At 32.0% G+C, this 22,524-nt stretch overlaps 1 protein-coding gene and 1 long non-coding RNA gene across 2 annotated transcripts; both read right to left on the bottom strand.

The window, feature by feature from the left end:
• Positions 1-9,263: 9,263 nt before the first annotated feature.
• Positions 9,264-12,215, bottom strand: LOC138348349 (uncharacterized). The gene is made up of 2 exons (XR_011220913.1): positions 10,508-12,215; positions 9,264-10,362 (listed from the first exon to the last, which is right to left on the bottom strand). It is a non-coding gene; the product is annotated as an uncharacterized lncRNA (long non-coding RNA).
• A 540-nt stretch (positions 12,216-12,755) lies between these two features.
• On the bottom strand, positions 12,756-18,269 carry LOC101247815 (endo-1,4-beta-xylanase 1). The gene is made up of 9 exons (XM_004238006.5): positions 17,850-18,269; positions 17,703-17,765; positions 17,226-17,288; positions 16,415-16,782; positions 16,173-16,332; positions 15,709-16,061; positions 15,019-15,196; positions 14,287-14,820; positions 12,756-14,059 (listed from the first exon to the last, which is right to left on the bottom strand). The coding sequence occupies exons 1-9, from the start codon at positions 17,913-17,915 to the stop codon at positions 12,941-12,943; spliced, it is 2,904 nt and encodes a 967-aa protein (XP_004238054.1). The 5' UTR covers positions 17,916-18,269; the 3' UTR covers positions 12,756-12,940.
• Positions 18,270-22,524: the final 4,255 nt, after the last annotated feature.

Here is a 22,524-nt window from a genome sequence, read left to right as displayed (position 1 = left end):
ATTTAAATTAATAATTTGTCATTATATAAAATTTTCTGATTTGTTAATTGTAAAATAAACTTTAACACTTTGAAAATATACTTCAATACTATGAACTTAGAAACTATTTAAATTCAGTAAATTCTAATATATTTTAAGAGCATATATATTTGAATTACTCCCTTTTTACTTATTTAATTATTTTAATTATAAATCAGAAGTGCCTATAAGAACTTTATAAATTTATTAAAAAAAGTACTTTTTAAATCTTTGTTATATAAAATCAACTGGAACTACATTCATTCAAGGTGCTGTGACTTGACAAAAATGACTTGCTACAAGAGTTGTAAAAATCAGACCTAGCTTAATTTGCCGTGACTCGATTATATGATAACTTTTTTCAATTTTATCATAATGATCCTGTCAAACTAGTGAGGGGTCGTCGATTTATCGATGGTTAGAATTATATAGATTGGTTATTTATTGTCTAAGTAATATTTGATAGTGTATTATCAAAATTAATGCATGAATTAACTTTATATATCAGTAATATTTGATTTGGTACACTTTTTCAATAATATTTTATATATTTGTATTTGTGTATTGGAGAGTGTATTATGATATCATGAATTTTTAGATGTAGATATTAGTAAAATTAAGGAATTTTATCTATGCCTTAACATTTTAAAGGCATAACTATCCCTCAAAACTTTTTTTACATCTTTTTTAAATATAATTGTTGAGGATATTTTGTAATTAAATATATTTATACAAGCTATTTTTAATACATCAAATCAAATAATTATAAGAAATAATATAGTATATATAACTAATGCAACTATAACTAATACTAGTATTACTAATAATTGTGGAAGATGTTTTTGTAATCAAATATGTTTTCACAATATATGTTTATTTTTCATACACCAAAGCAAATAATTCATAAGAATTACTAATGCAAACATTACTAATACAAACATTACAAATACAATCATTACTAATATACTCCCTTTGTTCTATTTTATGTGACACCATTTCCTTTTTAGTAAGTCTTAAAAAGAATGTCATATTTCTTTATATGATAAGTATTTAAAGGTACATTTTCTATTTTACTCTTGTTGGTCGCACTTAATTTTAAATACTACACTAATACATGTATTAGAAGAGAGAAAAGTAATCCACTTTTGAAGGATAATTTGGTAAATAATTCAAAGTCTTCATTTATTTCATAAATTTCATGCCGGATCAAATGGTGCCACATAAAATGAGACGGAGAAAATACTATATTTATCATTATTTTCATATAGTTTATCAAACGACTCTTAACTCGTCCACAACTTCATAAAAAAAATTATATAAATAGATAATATTGAACGGTGTTATTCAGTACTATTATTATACATTATAATTTTGAGTTGTTATCTACAACATATTATCAATATATAAAAATATTAATTTGAATGCATATTTGATTACGTACCTTGACTTAACTCTGAGTTATTCAACTCATCTGCTCAGCTATGAATAAATTGAACAGAAAGAATGGTAGAAGTAGCTAAATAGCTAGTGAGGGATTAATTTGTACGAAAATTCAACGATAAACAGTAGAACAAAGAAAATGACCAGTGTCACATCTATGTGCTTCTTTTTTCCTCTTTAATCTAATGTTGCATAGTAAGTCTATAAAATTTTATAACTATTGTTATGGTAGAATTGATAAGTATTCTTTCATTTTTTTACTAGAAATTTCATATTCGATTTTTTTTAAAATTCAAAATTACCTTTTAACCTCAATATGATACATTTTGACGTAAGACTAAATTTTATTGAATTTTAATACGAATATCGGAAAAGGGAAAAAACTTTGGTGGGATGTTAGCAGAGAGTACTGTTAGTGATAGCACAAAAATGTACAGAAGAGCACATGCATTAGCTTAACATGGAGTCAGACTTTAGTTATTCAACACTACTTCCCTTGACTCACTGCTGCAACTGACCTCTTCTCTTCTATATATTTTTTATTATCACACATATAAAATTACATACGTGCTATGTAGTAATTGATTTAAAATATCATTATTAAGAGTAATATGTGGATCGAAAGTACTCGTTTATCCTTATTAAGGTCCACATTAAACTGAATTATGTTGTGTAAAACATGTTAAAAGATAATAGGTGGACCGAAATAAATATTTGAAAGAGTGACAATTTTGATGTGATATTATTTATGTCTCACAATCAAAATAACTTGTTTATAAGTTTTTTTTTTATATATATTCTCCCACTTTTGATATGATATCATCTTAGTGATTTTACAAGTTTTATTGTTAATACAAGAATTTTTTCTATTAAAAAGAAAAAAAAACTGATATTATAAATATATATATATATAAAGGATGCAAAAAGGTTGGGAAAGAGAGACAAGAATGACATATAAACGCTGGATTGATTAGGTTTTCCCCTTGTTGGCTGTGCCCTGTGGGGTACTAAACTGACTTTTCATAAATATAAGCTCCACAAATACTAGACACATTTTATTATCTCTATCTTCTCAATTTATTATTTCAACTCTTACTCTTGAGAATACTGATATATAAGAAAATAAAGAGAAATCATATACATTATTAAATGAATAAAATGAAAAGAAAATTGATCTGTAATGTGTAATTTGACGATCAAACAAATTGATTTTGTAATGATTTAATGGAAAGACAAGTTGAAGTGAGAGTTGAGATATTGGCCATTATCCTATTATTTTTTATTTTTTTTTAAGGAAAAAGCAGTCTAAAAAATATTTTAATTTTGATCAAAATTGTTATTACGATATTAATTTTTATGGAGCGCATTGATAGTTATTTTAAAGATATATATGTGTCACGTGGACACGTCACTATTTATAATTATGCAATATTTTTATGTATACGTAATATATATATATATAATTTTAAAATGCATTATTAAATAATGTAGGAATTTAAAAATTTAATATCTTACGGTAATTTCTATCAAAATTCAGATATATTTTCTTGTCCGCTTTTGTTTATGATATATGAATGAATGACTAAAGAGAGAACAAAAACTGAGTAAGGATTTTGTATCTTTTGGGGAGTGTTTGGTGTAATGATACTATTTGGTTCTGACTTCGATTCCCCCGTAATTCTCGCGCTACAAACCAGAAAGGGACCTCTTTTCACATTACCTTTTTTGGCCCCCCAAACAGTTCCCTACATTTCATTTATCAACTTTTTCTTTTTTTCCCCTCATTTTTCTTTATTATCAAAAATATTATTAAATGTGATAAAATAACTCATAAAAACATCAATTTTTTTAAATAACCATCTGATTCATGCTCATTTAAAAGTCTAAATCAATTCATTAAATATATTTCTAATGTTAGATATAGATATAATAAAAACTTTGATAATTAGATAAATTATCAGAAAACAGTTTTTTAAAAAAATTATAATCCGGTAAGTTTACAATAGATAGAAAAAGCTAACACTCATGTTTTTGGAATTTTGAAGTGGCGAAGGCCTAGGAAAAAATACAGAAGAATGTGTTATATATTCCGCTAAATAATTATTTAAAAAGATAATTATTGTGATAATTATATTCTATGACTTTTTTTTTTACTATAACTAAAGCCTATAATGATATTAAATCTAAAAACTTTAATAATTTTTGTTGTGTATATTTATTATTGTTAAAATTTTCTGATAAAGTGTGTAGATGAACATCTTCCAAGTTATTTATTTTGCCTAACTCATTATACATTTGCTCGTGAAATAGAAAGAGCTTATTATATTTATTCAAAAAGTATATATATATATATATATAACTTGCTTGATTTTCCTAAATCTAGAAATAAGCCAGCTAAATCTACTTAAATCCAATCATTATCACGTCTAAGTATTTTGAGATTTAAATCATAGATGTTTATTAACTAATGACAATTAGAAATGGAAGATTACTATTACAATTATTAATTAATTCCCCATCAACAATAGTACAAAAAACTTTCCATTGGGGGACCATTTATTTACTGTTTGACTAACACTATGATGTTAAATAAAAGATTAGAAAAATCAGGTAGCAATATCGATCCTAATATATATTTTTGATAATGATAGGTTCATTTAGCATTAATCAAATAAAAATAAATGAGAATCCGAGAAGATAATTAATATGTGATTCGTACATATATGATTCATGCATCATTTTGTACTATAAGCAACGTGGATTAGTGTGGTTCACTTAATTATATTTTTTTCTAAGCAAATTGAATGGGGTTTCACTTATTATCATAATTATTCCTTTTCTGGTGCTGTTGCTTCAATAGTATTTGATTCCAAATACTCTAATTAAAGTCTCTCAACCATATAATTTAGACTTCAATAAAAATAATTACAAGTGTAATTCATTCTTTTAATTATGGTAATCTTATCTTATAAATCTATAATAAGCATCTCTTTCCATGTCATAATCCACCATTATGTAATGGCTACTTTCCAAATAACAATTATTTAAGACTTGAAAATCATAATCTTACTCTTAAACCACCTAATTAAAAGGTATTTAATTATGTTGACTCAATCATGTTGAAAATCTTTACCTTTTTTAACCATTAAAAAGATATAAATAATTTTCACTTTTAGGTAACGTAGGCTCAGTAAACGAAATAAATCTGCATGTAATTATAAATTGATGACCAAGGACAATGTTAACTTTCTCCTCATTTTGCAACCTTTAAGGAAAATATTAAAATATATAAACACTTTAGTTAATTAAAGATTAAGAAAGTAATAATATGATCCTTTGTTACCTTTTTAATCAAACTATTTTTTTACACCTAAAATAGCACGACATTATAAAACAACCTATCTAATCAATGTCTTTAAATCCGGAAATAATTTTTTTATTTTCATAAAATATGATAAAATTTATGTAAATAGTAATGACGTTAAACTTTCGTTATGAAATTACACTGAGCATATTATAACACGTTGGAAATTCATCTTACTAATATTGGATAAGTAATTCGAGTAGTAAATTAAGGTTTAATTTTATTGATAAATTAGATTAGACAGTTAAAACACCTGATGGTTTTTTCCCTTGATCCCCGTTGCCTTGTTTCCCTTACAAGAAGCTATCAAATATTAATTTCTTTTCTGCCTGTTCTATTTTGGATTACATTTCGATTATTCTTTTAACTTAAGAGTCACGTACTGAAAACCACAAAATCGAAAAAGGAACAATGATATGATCAGCGAGAGTTACATAATTAAGTAAGGAATATTCTAATATTTTGGATTCAGACAAATTCACTTTTTACTTATCCATTTTTAAATTGTCACATCTATTAAGAAAATAATCAATGACATAATGAGTTTACTATTTTATTCCTATTAATTATGAAGTGGATGAAAAATTCTACATTTTTCAAAGTAATTAGTCATTCAATTGTGGATATAATAGGTAAAAAAATTTATTCTTTTTTAATTTATCAAAATGGACAAATAATTAGGAACAACTATAAAAGGAAAAGTGGACAAATAATTAGAAACGAATGTACTATTAAATTTCGCCCTAACTTATACTCATGACTAAAATTAAATTCAATATTTGATAAATTTTAATCTGATTTTATTCATGAGCACAAATACAAACAATTTACCGATAGACAGTATATAGAGAAGTAATAAAAGGCTCGAAATAATTGATGTAGATTGGGTAGATATAATAGCTACTGTAGAAAAAGGAAGCGAGATATAATTTTGTTTCTTCCTTAAATCTTTCTTTTGAAAGATATTTATTAGTGAACATTTCTCAAACTCGTATGATTTAAGTTTGACCTCTATATGAATATTCCATCAACGGATACTCGAGATCCTGTTTTTTAAAAATACCAAGAGTTTATGAGATCTTTTTAAAATTGAATAGCCTCCAAAAATTTTAATTTGCCAACTCTAATTAAAACACTGTCCCATTCTATGATATATTTTAAATTTGTTGATTACACAATTTATTTTATTCAAGAGTAAAGCTTGGAGTGTAATATCAACTATTTCTGAATTGAAAATACGTCATTATTATTTTTGTATAAAGAAGATATTTTTGCATATATAAATAAATGAAAATACAAGTTAATAAATCCAAAAACATAGTATTGAGACGGACAAAAAGACAGTAAAAATAAAGGAGAAATGTCATTTCAAGACAGAGAGAAAAAGAGGGGTCCCTAATGTGGATGATGGCGCGCGAAAACAGCGCGGGAGCTGTTTCCCCATGCTTCTGTACTTACCAGAATGCCTTCAGACATCATTAATCCAACCCAAATCCTTCTGTCAGTCACCATACTAGTGTGTGTTCGAGATTATAAGTGTATTATTATTATAAAAATATAAATTTAATTGATTTAAACATTTATATTTTTTATCATTAAAATGATATTAAAACTTTAAAATTACAGGTAAAAAGAAATAATAAATAAAAATGTTTCAATTTTTAAACTCACTCCGAAAGCTACATCTAATCATCATCCTACAACATTATATATATATATATATATATATATATATATATATATATATATATATATATATGATACTTCATAAGTGGTTCATGCATTTATATTTAAATATTTCTAAAAAATATAACACTATTATAGAGGGGAATATGAATTTACGTGAACCCGATGACTTCTTCTTGAATATACCTCTGACCATGCACTCCTACATTATTTCACTAGATATTTGATCTTCGTATTCATATTGCAATTGTAATATTGTATTATTATTTTTAATGTTTCATTAACAAAAAAATCAATCTCTATAAAAACTCTAATTAGAAAAGAGCAATCTCATTCGTTATATCACATTTACAATCTACTTATGTCAATGGTTGAATAACCTAATATAAAATGATTATGCTTCCTTTTAGGTTTCATTTTCTATAATGTTTAAGTTATTATATATTTATCCACTCTTACACATTTTTTTCTTGTGAAGTAAAAGATAAAATCATAAAAACAATTGTATAATTTCTTATTTTCATTTTGATGAGCTATTATTTCAACATAAGTTTTCACATTAACAATATAAGAATAAATTTAAAGAGAGACCTCAATAAATTTTATTTATCAATCTATGTTGAATAATTTTTGTTGGATATTGAAAAAATAGGACCAAAATTTATCAGTGGCACGCGATTTATAAGAATAAGCTCACGTCTAGCTATTTACATCACATTTTTAGGGTTCACGAGATGACAGTAAGCTCCTTTTTCTTAACTAATTCCTTACATTAATTAGTCATTCTTAGACCCCATTTTATTCTAATTTCACTTTTTAATCAATTAAGTGGTCCCAAGATAATTACTTTATTGATTAATATTACCTACTTTTCCTCATTTTTCCTTGTTCTGGATTTGACAATATTTGTATGTTTCCATTTCTGTACAAGTACAATTCAGTGAGAATAATTGTCTAATACTTTTAATTTACCACTTCCATAAATAAAACTTTATTTTTTTTGTTATAAATTTAAAAAATTTCACAAGTTAAAGATTAGATTAGACTAGGCATGTGGAGTGGGACCTTAGATGTAAGAGAGAAAGGTACTGTGTTTGAGAGTTGATGGGGCAACAATAGTTTAATCATACTCCCTAGTAAGGGAAGTAGATGGTGGGAGTCCATCAATTAGATGTGACCTTGTGGGTCTAATCCTTACTTTTTAGAGTTGGGCCAATGGGTCCCTTGTCTAATATTAGGTTTATTTAAGGTCACAAATGATTGTTGGTAACTATATTCTATGCAATGGAAAGTTTTAGAACACATCCATACACTCCTTACTAACGGATCGTTTGATCGTTAGATAAGAAGTAAGTTATTCATATATTAATTTTTGTAGAGTTTATACAGTTTTATTAAATAGATAAGAAAAAGAAGAGTTATTCATGTTAAATTCAATACCACATTCGGTTAGTACTTTAAAAAAAAATTAATTATAGGGGAGTCTATGTATTATTTAATGTAAGAAAGAAAAGGAATTACTAATATACGTATTGTGTATGAATAACTATAAATACACTCGTAACGAATTCCTATATTATCAATATGTACATAGCTATGATAACTATAAAACAACCCTTCAATGTTCAGTTAATGTGTATTACATATAATTTTCTTGGTTATTTATATTATTTGAATTAGTTAATGCCTCTTCGTGATTGTGTCCTTCATTTATTAAAAAAATGGTACGTTGGATTGTCTCCTTATAATAGACATGTTGAGTCTTGGCATCGTTTGCCTTTAACAAATATCGTACAATCTTCAATTTATAGGTCTAAAAAAAAAAGATATTTTATGTCCTTTTAATTGATAATCTCAACAACGTTTAAGAAATCGATTTCCACTTCGACATATTTATAATCTAGTTAATTTCCAATATTTAATAGTATCCCAATTAGTTTGACTTGTTTAGAAATATTGATTTGAATAAATACTGAGATTACCTAAGTCCTAAATGATTAATACTTTATTTAAGATCTTAGAAATAATATAATTCTACTAATTAATATGTTATGGAGTTTGGTATTAATGAGCAGCCACGAGGCAGTGTTCATTTTACCATTCTTACGTGATCAAAGTTACACTAAATTGACTTTGATTAGATAGTGGTACTACCCCCAACCCTACAACTCTAACCCAATTCAGCACTATTTCTTTTGGTCATTTATTCTTCAGCTGTTCACCTCCAAATGTCTTGTCTTGTTTTCTACAGAACGTTAAGTGAAAAAAATGTCTTTTAATTCCAGAAGCACCTTATAGCAAAGGTATAAAGAAGACACGGGCGCCAATGAGGATTGTGGTGAAGTGATAAGTATTCTTTCATTCTTAGTTATAAGTCTCAAATTTGAATCCCTTTGAAAACAAAGTTCCTTGCTAAATAATGAAAAAGTAGGTTAAATATTAAAATGTTTAACCATTTTTAGATTTGGAGTTTCTCTCACGAGCAGCGCAGGGATCGAAAGTTCAAGATCATTCATTTTTTCAAAATTAAATTGTCAAGTACATGCCAGTTTAACCAAAACATCTATGGAGGTACGTACATTGGGCTTGCATATTGAAATGGGCTCATCCACCAAAATTTTGCGTTATGGCCCAAATAATGCTACATCGCAGAAACATATTCACCTCAATAAATGTGTCAATAACATTTCACTTAATAGACATGTCAATAACATTTTAATTGAGAGTAATTTTCCTATAACAAATGTATGATCTCTTTTTAAAAGAATAAAGTAAGGTAATACCTTATATATGATCACATTAACTCTTTCTTATAGTTACTCAGATGATATACACCATAAGGTTGTATTCGAAAATGCTCAGAATTTGCACACCACAAAATCATACTATAAGGCATAAATGTGGTCTAAAAAGTTCAATTATATATTCGACAGAGATTACGAGTGCATCGTCACCCTTGTCAACAACAAAGTTGGTAAATTTGTTCGTAACTTCCACCTCCTATGAGCCATGGAATCCACGAAAGCTGAATTGGCTTTGTTCATCAATCTGACTATGAGCATGAGATAACCACTCGTGCTTAAGAGCAAGATATCTTCTGTTGAGGTCACCTTTTGGATTCACTAAATGTGAATTTGGTTTATTAAAGAACTGCTCCCATAATCTCCACAACATTATACCTTCAACAGCAGGGTGGGCATAAGCTTCCCGAAGAATAACTTCTACATCATCAGCTCTTACGTACTCGTTATCAGAAGACACATCAACTTCAGCGAACCAGATAGGAAGTACAAGTTTGTCCACAGCCGAAGATACAACGGGTCCAACTGACTATGTCCAACAGGTGCACCATGTTCTTGGAGATGATGTATACACTCTATGTACTTTTCAGGTGAAGACCGGGAGTCACTTCCATCCTCAACATGGTAATTATTTACAAATTATAACCTTAGCAGCTTGCTTTTCAATTCTGAAAGATCCTCCAATTTCATGCCATATATCATTACTGATCTCAACTTGGCCCCCCTTCACCCATTGACTCTCTACCACAAGAGCAACGTTTATGCTCTGAGGTCCTGATGCTTGTTTAATTTTAACCCAAGCAGATACTTGATATGTCAAATAGAGTTTTACTTTTTCTGTGATCATCTGAGCAGGACCCATCCAGTTTTGAGTACGATTAGTCACCAGGATATAGCGGCCTCATGAGCACCAAGTGAATGTCTAGCCATTGGAGGCATCATAAGTGGTGAGCCAGTTTGAACGATCATTCTACAATTTCCATGTGGGAACCAACCATTTGTGCCATCATTCAGACTTGTATTTGTAATTATATTAACACCAAAATCAGCATCCTAAAAGAGAGGAAAAATGAATAGAAATTGATGATGTTTTTATCATCTGTATTAAAATAAAGAGAGAATCTTTTCGGACAAAGTTAAAATAAACTTGAGTAATCTCTAGAAAAAGAGGGAAATATTCACATAGCATTGGACTTACATCACAAGCAGAAGAACTGCGACATGAGATCACTACTGACTTTATGAGCAGGTCAGTTCAACAGAACCCGGACAAGTACCAGAGGCTCCAACACAAGCAGAAACTGTATAAGTAGAACCTTCTGATACTTTGCTTGTAATGTCTTGCTCCAAGCCATGCCAACATTCTCTACGATTTGTTACAATAGCAGCTGCTAATCCTTTATGGTAACCTGATGGAACCACAAATGCCTCACAGCAATTTGGGTTCCACAAGTAAAGCCCATATGAGAAGTCATGGTTTAAAATGATGTTCCCAGTGTCTTTCTCATCTTCCTTTGAACTCTGACAGGAATCATTACATGTATGATATATGAGACTGAACAAAACTGAAAGCAACAAACTCTATTTGAGATCAGGTATGATGTAATAATTTCAACTGCTTCCGAAGGAGTAGATTTGATGCTCAAGAAAAACTTCTGACAGCAAGTTGTGCTGCAATAATAGAGTTGATTTCATTTTCCACAGGATTTGCGAGATTTTTTTTTATCATATTCTAATATTCAGCTTATGGCTAGTGGACGAGAGGGAGTTGCTCAGTTGGTAAGCACACCTCACTTCCAACCCAAAGGTTGCGAGTTCGAGTCAAAAGGGGTAGGAACTCAAAACATTTTAAATATTCAAGAATTAAAGCCCCGTTCACACCTGAGAATCAAAGTAATTGTTGGCGGTGCCTTCTCCATTTCCTGCTTTGATTCCTATACCCAAGATCACACAACTAGCTGAATAACTTGTGTCGGAAACTCAAAATGACAAATAAGTTGCCAAAAAAATCTTCTTTTTATGATTCATGCAAAACAACCTTGCAACCTCGTTCAGACTATCTATTTAGGCCATCATCATAGTGAGGGTTTACCATGGTGTTATCACCATCAGTACTTATTTACAGAACTCAATCAAAATACATACTAACATAATCAATCCCTCTTAGACTGGAGAACAAGATGGCATATGGACAAAGCACTGGACTTACATCAGAAGCAGTACAACTGGAACCTGCTGATACTCTGCTTGTAATGTCTTGCTCTAAGCCTTGCCACCATATCGTACTTTTTGTCACAACAGCCATAGTCAATCCATTACGGTATCCAGAACCTGCTGGAACCACAAAAGCATGACAGCAATTTGGGCGCCACAAGTGCAGACCATCCAAGAATTCATGGTTAAGGATGATGTTTCCATTTTCCTTTGAACTCTGTCAGGAAATATGATTGACATGCTTGAAAAAAAACTAACAGCAACAAGTCAACAACTCTAAATAAGTTGTGGTATAATATGACAGCCTGAGATGCTTCTGAAGGTTCAAATTTGATGCTCAATATAAAATTTTCACTGGGCCATAAGAAAATCTATCTAAAAGGAAATTTTTTTGCTCTTAGTTCAAACAAAATTACATAAGATACCAGTTCAAGAAGGATTTTACCAAGTGTTAGTCAAAATGGTGAGTGTTGGCACAACAATAAGCCGTGTGTTTGCGACTGGAAATAGATACAACAAAGTTATGTTCATCAATTTTCGACATATTAGCACACAGAAGAAGATTCCACAACTTCAGAAGTAAATATTTACAACGCTTACATAACAGATAAGTTTAACCATATATAAGATTCTGGATGAACCCTTCGACCCAAATCATTTCTAGGGTTCTTCTTTTCCAATTAAACTAACTCGTGTAAATCCGAACGGAAAGAATAATAGTAATATGAGAAACAAATATTACAGTAAAATTTTCTTTATTTTATTTGATCAGTCAGTAAAATGAGACATAAAAGTATTATTTAGTTCAAAAACTATTTTATCCTACAATTTTAGTATAAATAATACTCCATAATCATCTATATAAAAGATGGAATAAAATAATAACATAACACATTAACATGTTACTTAATTTGGATTTTAGTTGATATCTATGTCCATAACAACACATTCATGTCATGTATATTTAGCTTTATACAAGTTTAAATTTTTACTTGTACAAATCAAAATTTGAAGAGCATAATATCAACTTAAATTAAATGACATATTTATGTATAATGTGAAATGTAATGTTATTAGATAACCGGACTATTCCATCCAGCAACCAAACGAACCCTAGTGTGTGTCTGTAACAATTAAAACCAGCACTGAAACATATCTTGATCTGGCACAGTTGCTAAATCCTAATGGAGAAAATAGTATTGGTAACTGACTTGTGAACTTACTACATTGCATTTATATAGACACAGGAAATCTTTCTTTATTTACTCACTTGAAAATATGATATAATATAATATACAATAAACAAACGAATAATACAATTTGCAGAATACTCATGACAGAAGGATGATACAAGGTATGAACATAACTATTGCACAACACACAATCATACAGTGAGATGATAAATTGAGTAAAAACATCAGGACAAGTCAACGGAGATCACCAGTGCATTATCGCCCTTGTCAACCACAAATTTCTTAGTAATTTTCTTTGAAACTGTTACGACTTCCACTTCATAGGAGCCATGGAATCCACTAAAGCTGAATTGCCCTTGTTCATCAATATGACCATGCGGATGAGATGACCACTCATGCTTAAGAGCAAGGTACCTTTTTCCAGCTTCATTGATGTCTCCTTCTGCATCCACTAAATGTGCATTTGTTCGACTCATGAACAGCTCCCAGAATCCCCACAACATTATACCTTCTACAGCAGGGTGAGCATAAGCTTCTCGAAGCATAACTTCTAGATCATCAGCTCTAACGTATTCATTATCTGAAGACACGTCAACCTCAGTGAACCAGATTGGAAGTCCAAGAGTACCAAGTTTGTCCAGAGCAGAACATACAATGGGACCAACTGGACTGTCAATATGTCCCTGAATACCTATACCTCCAACAGGTGCACCGTGCTCTTGGAGATCAAGAATGTGCTCAATGTATTTCTCAGGGTAAGATCGGGTGTCACAGCCATCCTCAACATGGTAATCATTTACAAATAGGATGGGGGAAGGGTCCAATTGATGTGCAGTTTTAAACATGTTTACCCTGATGTCTTTACCCAATCTATCTTGATAGAAAGAACCATGCATCATCTCATTATTCACATCATAATGCGGGAACTTCCCCTTATACCGTGTCAGCAGCCCTGTTAAACGGTTTTGAACAGCCGTCATCAAGTCATTTTTGTTCAAGGATTGTACCCATGCCTGAACCGTGCCCACCACCTCCCAAAAGATACAGTGACCTCGAACTTGGATGTTGTTTTTTGTGCAAAAGTCCAGGAGCTCATCAGCATCTTTGTAGTTGAGATTCCCTTGCTGTGCTTCTGTCCAGTACCATTTGAGCTCATTTCCAAACACAGCCCAATTGAAATTCTTGACAAAGAAGGCATTGAAGTCTTCATTGTCCATATTTGTTCTGCTTATGGCTGATCCGAAGGGAAAGCTGTTTTGCAGTTGTTTAACTCTAACAAATGTGCCAAACAAATTGCCTGAATCTGATCCAGAGAACTTCAACATGACGTCTCGCTTGCGTAACTGTGAAGAAAATCAGCAAGAAAGAGTTTTATTAGAAATGTTTAATAAACTGTGTTTAAGGTAATGACATTCTCTGCTACTCCGAAGTTAGATATAGGATCCATCTCAAAATCAGTGCTGTAACAGTAAAGCAGGGATTATTACGCTGATGAAACACCTCGAAATAACTGATGATCATTGCTTAATATAATAAGTGATAATAACATAAACACAAAATTAAGTATTACCTTTGCAGTTTGTTTCTTCAAGTGTCTAAACCGTTCACGTCTGTCAACCGGAAAAATTTGAAGCCCAGCAACCATTAAGTCTACACCAGCAACAGGACCCTGAATATAAACCATAATCTTAGCAGCTTGCTTCTCAATTCTAAAAGATCCTCCAATTTCATGCCATCTATCATCGCTGATCTCAGCTTGGCCTCCATTTACCCATTGGCTGTCTACTCCAAGGGCAACATTTACATTCTGAGGTCCTGATGTTTGTCCAATTTTAACCCATGCAGATACTTGGTATGTCAAATAGAGTTTTACTTTTTCCGTGATCATCTGAGCAGGACCCATCCAGTTTTGAGTACGATTAGCCACCAGAATATAACGGCCACTTAAAGGCTCATGAGCACCAAGAGTATCTCTAGCCATAGGAGGCATAATATGTGGTGAGCCTGTTTGAACACTCATTGTACAGTTTCCAAGTGGAAACCAGCCATTTGTGCCATCATTCAAACTTGTATTTGTGATTATATTAACACCAAAACCAGCATCCTAAAAGAGATGAAAAATGAAGTAGAAAGCCTCAAAAGCCGTACGGAGAGGTAATGGTAGGAGAAGCACGAAAGTACTTAATGCTTAAACAGATCAAACAGTTGAATTGCCTACTAGCTAGCTTAAGTGGCATCGCATCACCAAGCTCAATGTAAATAGAAAAAGGAGGAAAATACACATTCCACATTTTCAACTAACCTCAATAACTGGTGGAGAAGAAGGAGGAGCTTTAGCTGCATGCTTTATGACTAAATTGTTAAGGAGGATATCCGTTCCTGCAGGTGGACCTTCTAAAAAGACAACAACCTGAGACGGGGAGTCATTTATAAGAAACTTCCCTTGCAACTTCACCCAGTCTTTATCTGTGGCTTGGACGCTACACACCAGTAGATTTTGTTAAAACACTCAAACGGAACTTCAATATACATGGTAAATAAAAGATGGAAGGCAAAACCGAAATAAAGAAGAAAGGGATCAATTAAAACACCACATTTAATTGCTGTTCACCTAGTTCAGTTTCAAAATGACCCAAGTGGATTATAAATTCATTGTCAAAAGTTATTATCTATCTGTTTTAAATGAAAAGTTATCTAACTCTAGAAAATGAAGTTTCTACAAAACACATGTGTGACTATTAAGGTGATGATTATTCAAATATATATGGAGCAGAAGAACCAGTAAAAATCAAAATTCCTTCAACAGAACAAACTCAATTATGTTGGCAGAAACCTAAAATGCATCAACTGTTATAGAGAGCTAACAGTTTTTTTTTCTGTGCAGTTTGAGTGTTTCTAAAATCAGAAAGTGTTGCGCAGTTGATAATAAGAGAGGAGATACTGCAAGTATTATTATATGCACATTATGTAAGGCAAACTTGAATTCACCTACCTGGCAATGCCTATATACCGTTCACGGTTGTCAGCTGCTTTAACATATAATGTACTGCGAAGATCTGCAGTAGTGACATTGTTACCATAGATACGGACAACAGCAGATACCTCGTAAGCTAGTTTTCGCTTCACTCTTCCTGTCACATCTTGCTGAATTCCATTCCAGCTCTGGGTGCGTTCTGTTGCAGATGCAAAAGATTTTCCAGACATTGGAGTGATCTTGCCATCTGCCATAGAGTCATGCAAGGCCACCTTGCAGCCTCTTCCAGACCAACTATTGAGGCCATCATCAAATTGAGGGTTTATTATGATGTTATCATCATCAATATATACAGATGATGTGCCAGAACTCTATCAAAATAAGGAGAGAATTCATTCAGTAATACAATAGAGTCTAAATAAACTTAAATAATCTCTAGACTGAAGAGAAAACGAAGGAAATATATATATGGACTGACTTACATCAGAAGCAGTTGAACTAGGACATGATATCACTACTGACTTTATGAGCAGGTCAGTTCCAGCTGGAGGTCCCTCGAGATAGAATATAACTTGATCGGGCATAGTTGACAGAGAAAATGAACCTTCTAATGTCTCCCAACACTCCTCCGAAGCAGCTTTTCTGGATGGAGTGAAACTCTACCGTGACTATTGCTTCTTAAACAATTTAAGGTAACAAAGACAAGCTAGATATAGAATCTTACTTTGCAACGAATAGATAACTTGTTTCTGAATTTTGATACACTAGTTTTAACGTGGCGAGGACTTCAACAGAACCCTGAAAAGTACCAGTGGCCCCAACACAAGCAGAAACTGTATAAGTGGAACCTGCTGATACCCTGCTTGTAATGTCTTGCTCTAAGCCTTGCCAACATTCCTTACGATTTGAGACAACAGCATAACAACAGCCTTCCTTCGCCGCTAATCCTTTATGGTATCCAGAACCTGCTGGAACCACAAAAGCATCGCAACAATTGGGATGCCACGAGTGCAGCCCATCCGAGAATTCATGGTTTAGGATGATGTTAGTAGCAGCATAACTCCCATTCTCTTTCTCATTTTCTGTTGCACTCTGTAAGAAATTAAATATGTATAATTGATGACTTGAAGAAGAATTGACAGGGGAAAGCTACTTAGGATATACACATATTGTCCCCCTATTCCGACACTACTTTGGATGCCTTTCATTCACAAGGTAGATAAGGCCTTCTTTTTTTCTTCTTATCCAATTCTCCGACATAAATAGAGACAATGCTTGTGTTTCCTTAAGCCAACACTTAAGTTACTTGCAGTTTTAGTTTCTAGAGATACTAAATATCACTCGTTATATATGGATTTTCAACAAAACTCTTCATGCTTGGGTATTTAGCTTACGGCAATTGCCTAACAGTATTCAGTTCCACATGCCATAAACCTTTCCTCAACTCCTCAAATAGCAAAATTTGTAGATATCAGCAAACCAGTTAAATCAGTATGAGAATCTCAAAGTACACGTCTCTACTTTCTAATTCGTACCTGAGTATCAAAGTTGTTGTTGGCAGTGACCGTTGGTGACTTCTCCATGCTCTCCTTTGATTCCTATAGTCACAATCACGCGATTATTAAAATGAAAAACTCAAAATCCCAACAAATATCCTTACAGATTACTATTGTGGAATCCACCCTTTTTCTCCTAAAATCACTTCTCCAACACAAACACACACAATGCCCAAGTTTCCTCATTCCAAAAACTAATCAATATACATTTTTCGTATCTACAAACACAAACTAGCATGTTGGAAATTTAACTTGTATCAATTGCTATCTATAGTCTCAAATACCATAAACCCTTCTTCAACCCCTCGAGTAACAAATTCGATGATATTCAAGAATCAGTAAACTAGTTAAAGAGTCTTGTTTCAAGAATCTCAAAGAACCCACATTTCAACTTTCTAAAATAGACCAACAATCCCCAAATTGGGAAAATTGCAAAAAAAAAAACACAATTCATACCTGCAAATCAAAGTTGTCCTCGACATTGACAATTGGTGATTGCTCCATTTTCTCCTTTGATTCCTATACCAACAATCACACAATTAATCCCAAAAAAAAAACCATTTTTTCCTAGGATTTTCGACAAAAACAAGAAGACAAAAGTACCTGGGAATGTGTTGTACGAGGTTTGAAGAGTCGACGAGCAAAGCTGAAAGCACATAACCTCTTCATTATATACACACACTCTTCTTCTTCTCTGTGTTTGAGAAATTTTGCAAGCTAAGTCTTCAGAAAAGCGCGGGACACCAACCAATTATAACACTAATTTTGTACTCTCTTACATAACTGTTTGCTCACTTTGTCTTTAGCTGTCTAGTTAATCCAAACATTACTAAAATTAATCCCAACACTACTAAATAAATTAATGGGGATATTAAACTTCAAAGGTGATTAAAGATTTATGTGTGATAATGGTTTGATTTTCGTACAGGTTACGTGTTAATGATAGTAATAAATTCAGTATAATTTCACAAAGAAAAATAACGTGAACACAGTTTTAATAACACAAATATTTGGGGGAAATGATTAAAATGGATTAATAAGAAATATTATATGTCATTTTTAATCATTTGATGTTCTAATTTTTCAATTGGTGGATGCTGCGTTAACAAGTTTTCTTTGTTTTGAGGCAAAGTTCCACTAGATACTATTTATAGTATGTGTATGCTTGAATTCAAATGGAAGATTTCTATGTAGTATATAGGTTAAGTTAAGCAAATATTTGTTATATTAGTATGTTCTGATTCCTTTCCTTTTAGTTCTTGAGGCTTTTATTATAAGCCAAATGTAATTAATTCTTAAGAAATTTATTACTCCATTATTTGTTTGGTTAACTTAGGCTTTGCTTGAAACTAATGTTTGGCTATATATACATTCTTGGCAAAAAAGAAAAAAAAACAATTCTTCGAGTGTTTAAGATTATTGAAATATCTTTTCATTTTTTATATGATATCAAACAATCTATCGTGATTAAACTCACAAGTGAAATGATTCTATTTTGTGTGAAATTCGATTATAAAGTTGCATCTTTGGTGATATACTCATCATCTTGATCGCGATCCTAGCTAGATATTGGAACGTTAGTGTATTAGTTTCTTGAACTTAGCTTGTTAAGAATATCACAGACCAAATTAGGTGGAAAGAAGAAGATGTTGGGTGTATATTATATTGGTAGTCGAAAAGAAAAAGTAACTAGAATATTAATTCTTGGGTGACTTACGTAAATATGTTATATTAAGAAAATATTTACTATTTATCGACTATCGCAATAATAATTATTTCCTCGATAACTTTTAGCATATTTATAATACATTATTAATATTTATTACAGAAAAATAATTTATAAAACATATAAAATATAAATTTTATTGATGGATAATACATTTATCACACATTTTAATACAATTCAATTTCTTGTCACTCTTAAAACAATTATAATACATAATTCATTTTTAGTACATACTGCATATTTGTCATATTATTGTTATGTATTACTATAAATGGTAATAAATTGACAAAAATATCATTAAAATCAATGATTATTTATTAAAAGGTTCTCGGCCAAGTAATAGCTAGGATGACATCTTTTAGGAATCGTATTGGCTTGTCCAAATAATTTTTCCAATGATACCTAAGATGACATCTTTTAGGAATCCTGTCCAGATAATTTTTCCAATGATAGTTAAGATGACATTTTTTAGGAATCGTATTGGCTTGTCCAAAGCAGACAATATCAAGCCGTAAGAGTATGTTGGACCGTGTTAGCCCATTAGAAAATTATTTCAACAGATATTTGATTTTAGAGAATAAAGCAAAAGGAAGAACAAAAGTAAAAACTAGCCTTTGCGTGAGGAGTAATGTTTTTCTATATACCAGAAAGAAGATGTAACGTTCCATAAATTTGAAAATGCACTTCATACAAATAAGGAAATTAATTACATGAAGAAGCATAGGGTGAATCATTTGAGCAGTTGAAATTACTAGGAACTTTCACAATCTGATAGATGGATGAAGAAAATTGTTCCCCCATGATGATTTGTCTTTCTTTGAAAACCATATTTTAACAGCAAAAGGTATACAAATGACAAACAAGACACACAACTAGTTATACTTGACAAGGTAGAATAGGTCAAGAGAAGGGCTGATAAAAAAAAAATAATTAGGCGAAGACAACACATAACATGTTAGGCGAATCTTAGGTCACAAAGTGAAAAATCACATAAAACGCTTTTGAGATGTTATAACTCTAGGATGAATCAGGTCAAATCCTGAAGAAAGCTAAAAATCATTGTTTGCTGAGTCTGGAGTAGTATTAGGTAGTTGATCTTAAATATAGACTGATCACGCCAAATAATGATTAGCTACTCTTTTCAGATGATCAATCACATTGGGACTAAGACACGACTCGAATTCGCCGGGGGCAGCATCATGAGGTGTATGGGGTCAAAGTGGACAATACGTAACATGGACTCGGGCTAGGTGTGACAATAGGACTTGAACAATCACTCCAATTTTCATGTATATTGAATATCTAGTTTTCATGAATACTAGCTGGATGTGTTCTGTTTGGAAATTGGCAATACAAAGAAAAGCACGACAGATTATGTCTAGTGAACTTCAGTGCCTATAAGGTAATTGATCAAAGATATCCGAATTAATTACTCAAATGATCAACTCAACTACATGAAACTATCAAAATATCTAGTAAAATGATCGTTTTTAATGTTTGTAACGATAAAATCACTATGTCTATAAGAAAACTAATCAAAGTTACTTTGCTCAATATTGGAACTATAGTCTATACAAGTTTGTTGTAACGACCTGTTTAGTCGTTTTGAGCAGCAGATTTTATTTCTGAAAAAACTGTCTTGGTCGACGGATCCCACGACGGACCGTCATGGGCACGACAGACCGTCATGGGCACGACAGACCGTCGAGGGGGTCTCGTTCCAAAACACTTAGAATTCTGAAATTTGGGTACTGAAATCGACTCTGAACTTCGTGACGACATGGTAGGACGGACCGTCGTGGGCACGACGAACCGTCACAGACTCTTCAAGGAATTGAGTCTCTGAACTCTATGACGGAAGCAGCAGGACGGACCGTCGTAGGCACGACGGACCGTCACAGGCTGCGTAATCCCAGACTGAGTCGGATTTCTTTAAATGTTTTAAGGGACTTTTTGGACTATTCCTGCTATAATTATAAATTTAGTGGGTTAATGTTAATAATTTAACTACTTGAGGGTTAAAGGAGATAACCTTGAATTAATTAATAGGTTAATTCATCATCTTTTATACTTAATTATATGTTAATTAGGGTAAAAGAAAGAGGATTTGAATAAGAAAAATAGAAAGAACAAGGAGAGGGAAAGAGAACGATCGAGAGAAGAGGGAAACGAAGAGGAAAAAAAGCTTTGAAAAATTGCTTGCTTGATCACGAATCTTTGGTGGACGTAGGTTATGGTTTTTATGCTATTCGTAGTAGACTCTTAATAGCGAATGATATGTGTTGGGTAGTATTATAAAACCTTCTATATGCTTAATTGTGTGCTTACATGATGTGATTATATAATTGTGATGAATAAGCATGATGAGTCTATTGAATCTCTAATCCTAAATTTACCTTGTTAATGATGATGCCTTGGTATAAGAGAAGGCTTGATGAACTGAAGTAATGAGATTGATGATGCCTTGGTATAAAAGAAGGCTTGATGAACTAAAGTAATGAGATTGATGACGTCTTGGTATAAAAGAAGGCTTGATGAATTAATAGAATGAGATAAAGGGAGCGGGTGTCACGAACCGACACGTAGAATTAGGGGATCGGGTGTCACGAATCGACACGTAGAATTAGGGGATCGGGTGTCACGATTCGACACGTAGAATTAGGGGATCGGGTGTCACGAACCGACACGTAGAATTAGGGGAGCGGGTGTCACGAACCGACACGTGAATTAGGGGATCGGAGTGTCACGTTCCGGCACATAGTAGTAAGGGAGCAGAGTGTCACGTACCGACACAAGAGGAATAAAGATAATGAATCTTGAAATTATGTTAATAAATTCGAATGAAAATAACCTATATCCCAAATGAGTATGGTGTGGAGACTTGAGTTCTCATAGGCGTGTTTGATGTGGTTACACATGATTTGTGAACTTGTTGCTTTCACCTGTTGAGGAATATGGTTGATTTTATGTTATTATCTGATATATACTGTTTTCTATTTTGAGTTGACCGATGATATCTACTTAGTACTTGTGGTTGTACTGACCCCTACTTGTAATTGTTTTTCTTTGTTATTTGTGGAATGCAGCAAACGTACCGTCATCTTCAACTCAACCGCAACTCTAGCCAGTCTTCGTCACACCAGATTTCAGGGTGAGCTAAAGCTTCTAGCTTGGACTGGATCTTCTTCTTCATGTCTTGATGCCTTGAAGTTCTGGCATAGACTAGCTATTATTTATGTTTAGTTTCTTAGATACTCTTAACTTTAGTAATTTGAGGATAGATGTTCTTGTGATGATGACTTCCAGATTTTGGGGATGATAATAAGTGTTTGGGTTTTTAGAAGTTATTAATCTACTTTCATTAATGAGTTTTAAGTCTTCCGCATTATTCTCTGTTTATTATTGATAAATGATTGGGGTTTAGATTGGTTTGTTCGCTCACATAGGAGGATAAGTGTAATAAGTGTGGGTGCCACTTGCGACTCGTTTTGGATCGTGACATTTATGACTTGATATTATGGACCAAGTCCAAGTTAAGTAGTGATGCATAGA

The sequence above is a fragment of the Solanum lycopersicum genome, chromosome 4 (genome assembly GCF_036512215.1).
Source record: "Solanum lycopersicum chromosome 4, SLM_r2.1".
Lineage (NCBI taxonomy): Eukaryota > Viridiplantae > Streptophyta > Magnoliopsida > Solanales > Solanaceae > Solanum > Solanum lycopersicum.
The sequence above is the reverse complement of the archived record's forward strand: the minus strand, read 5'-3'. Positions and strand labels throughout refer to the sequence as shown.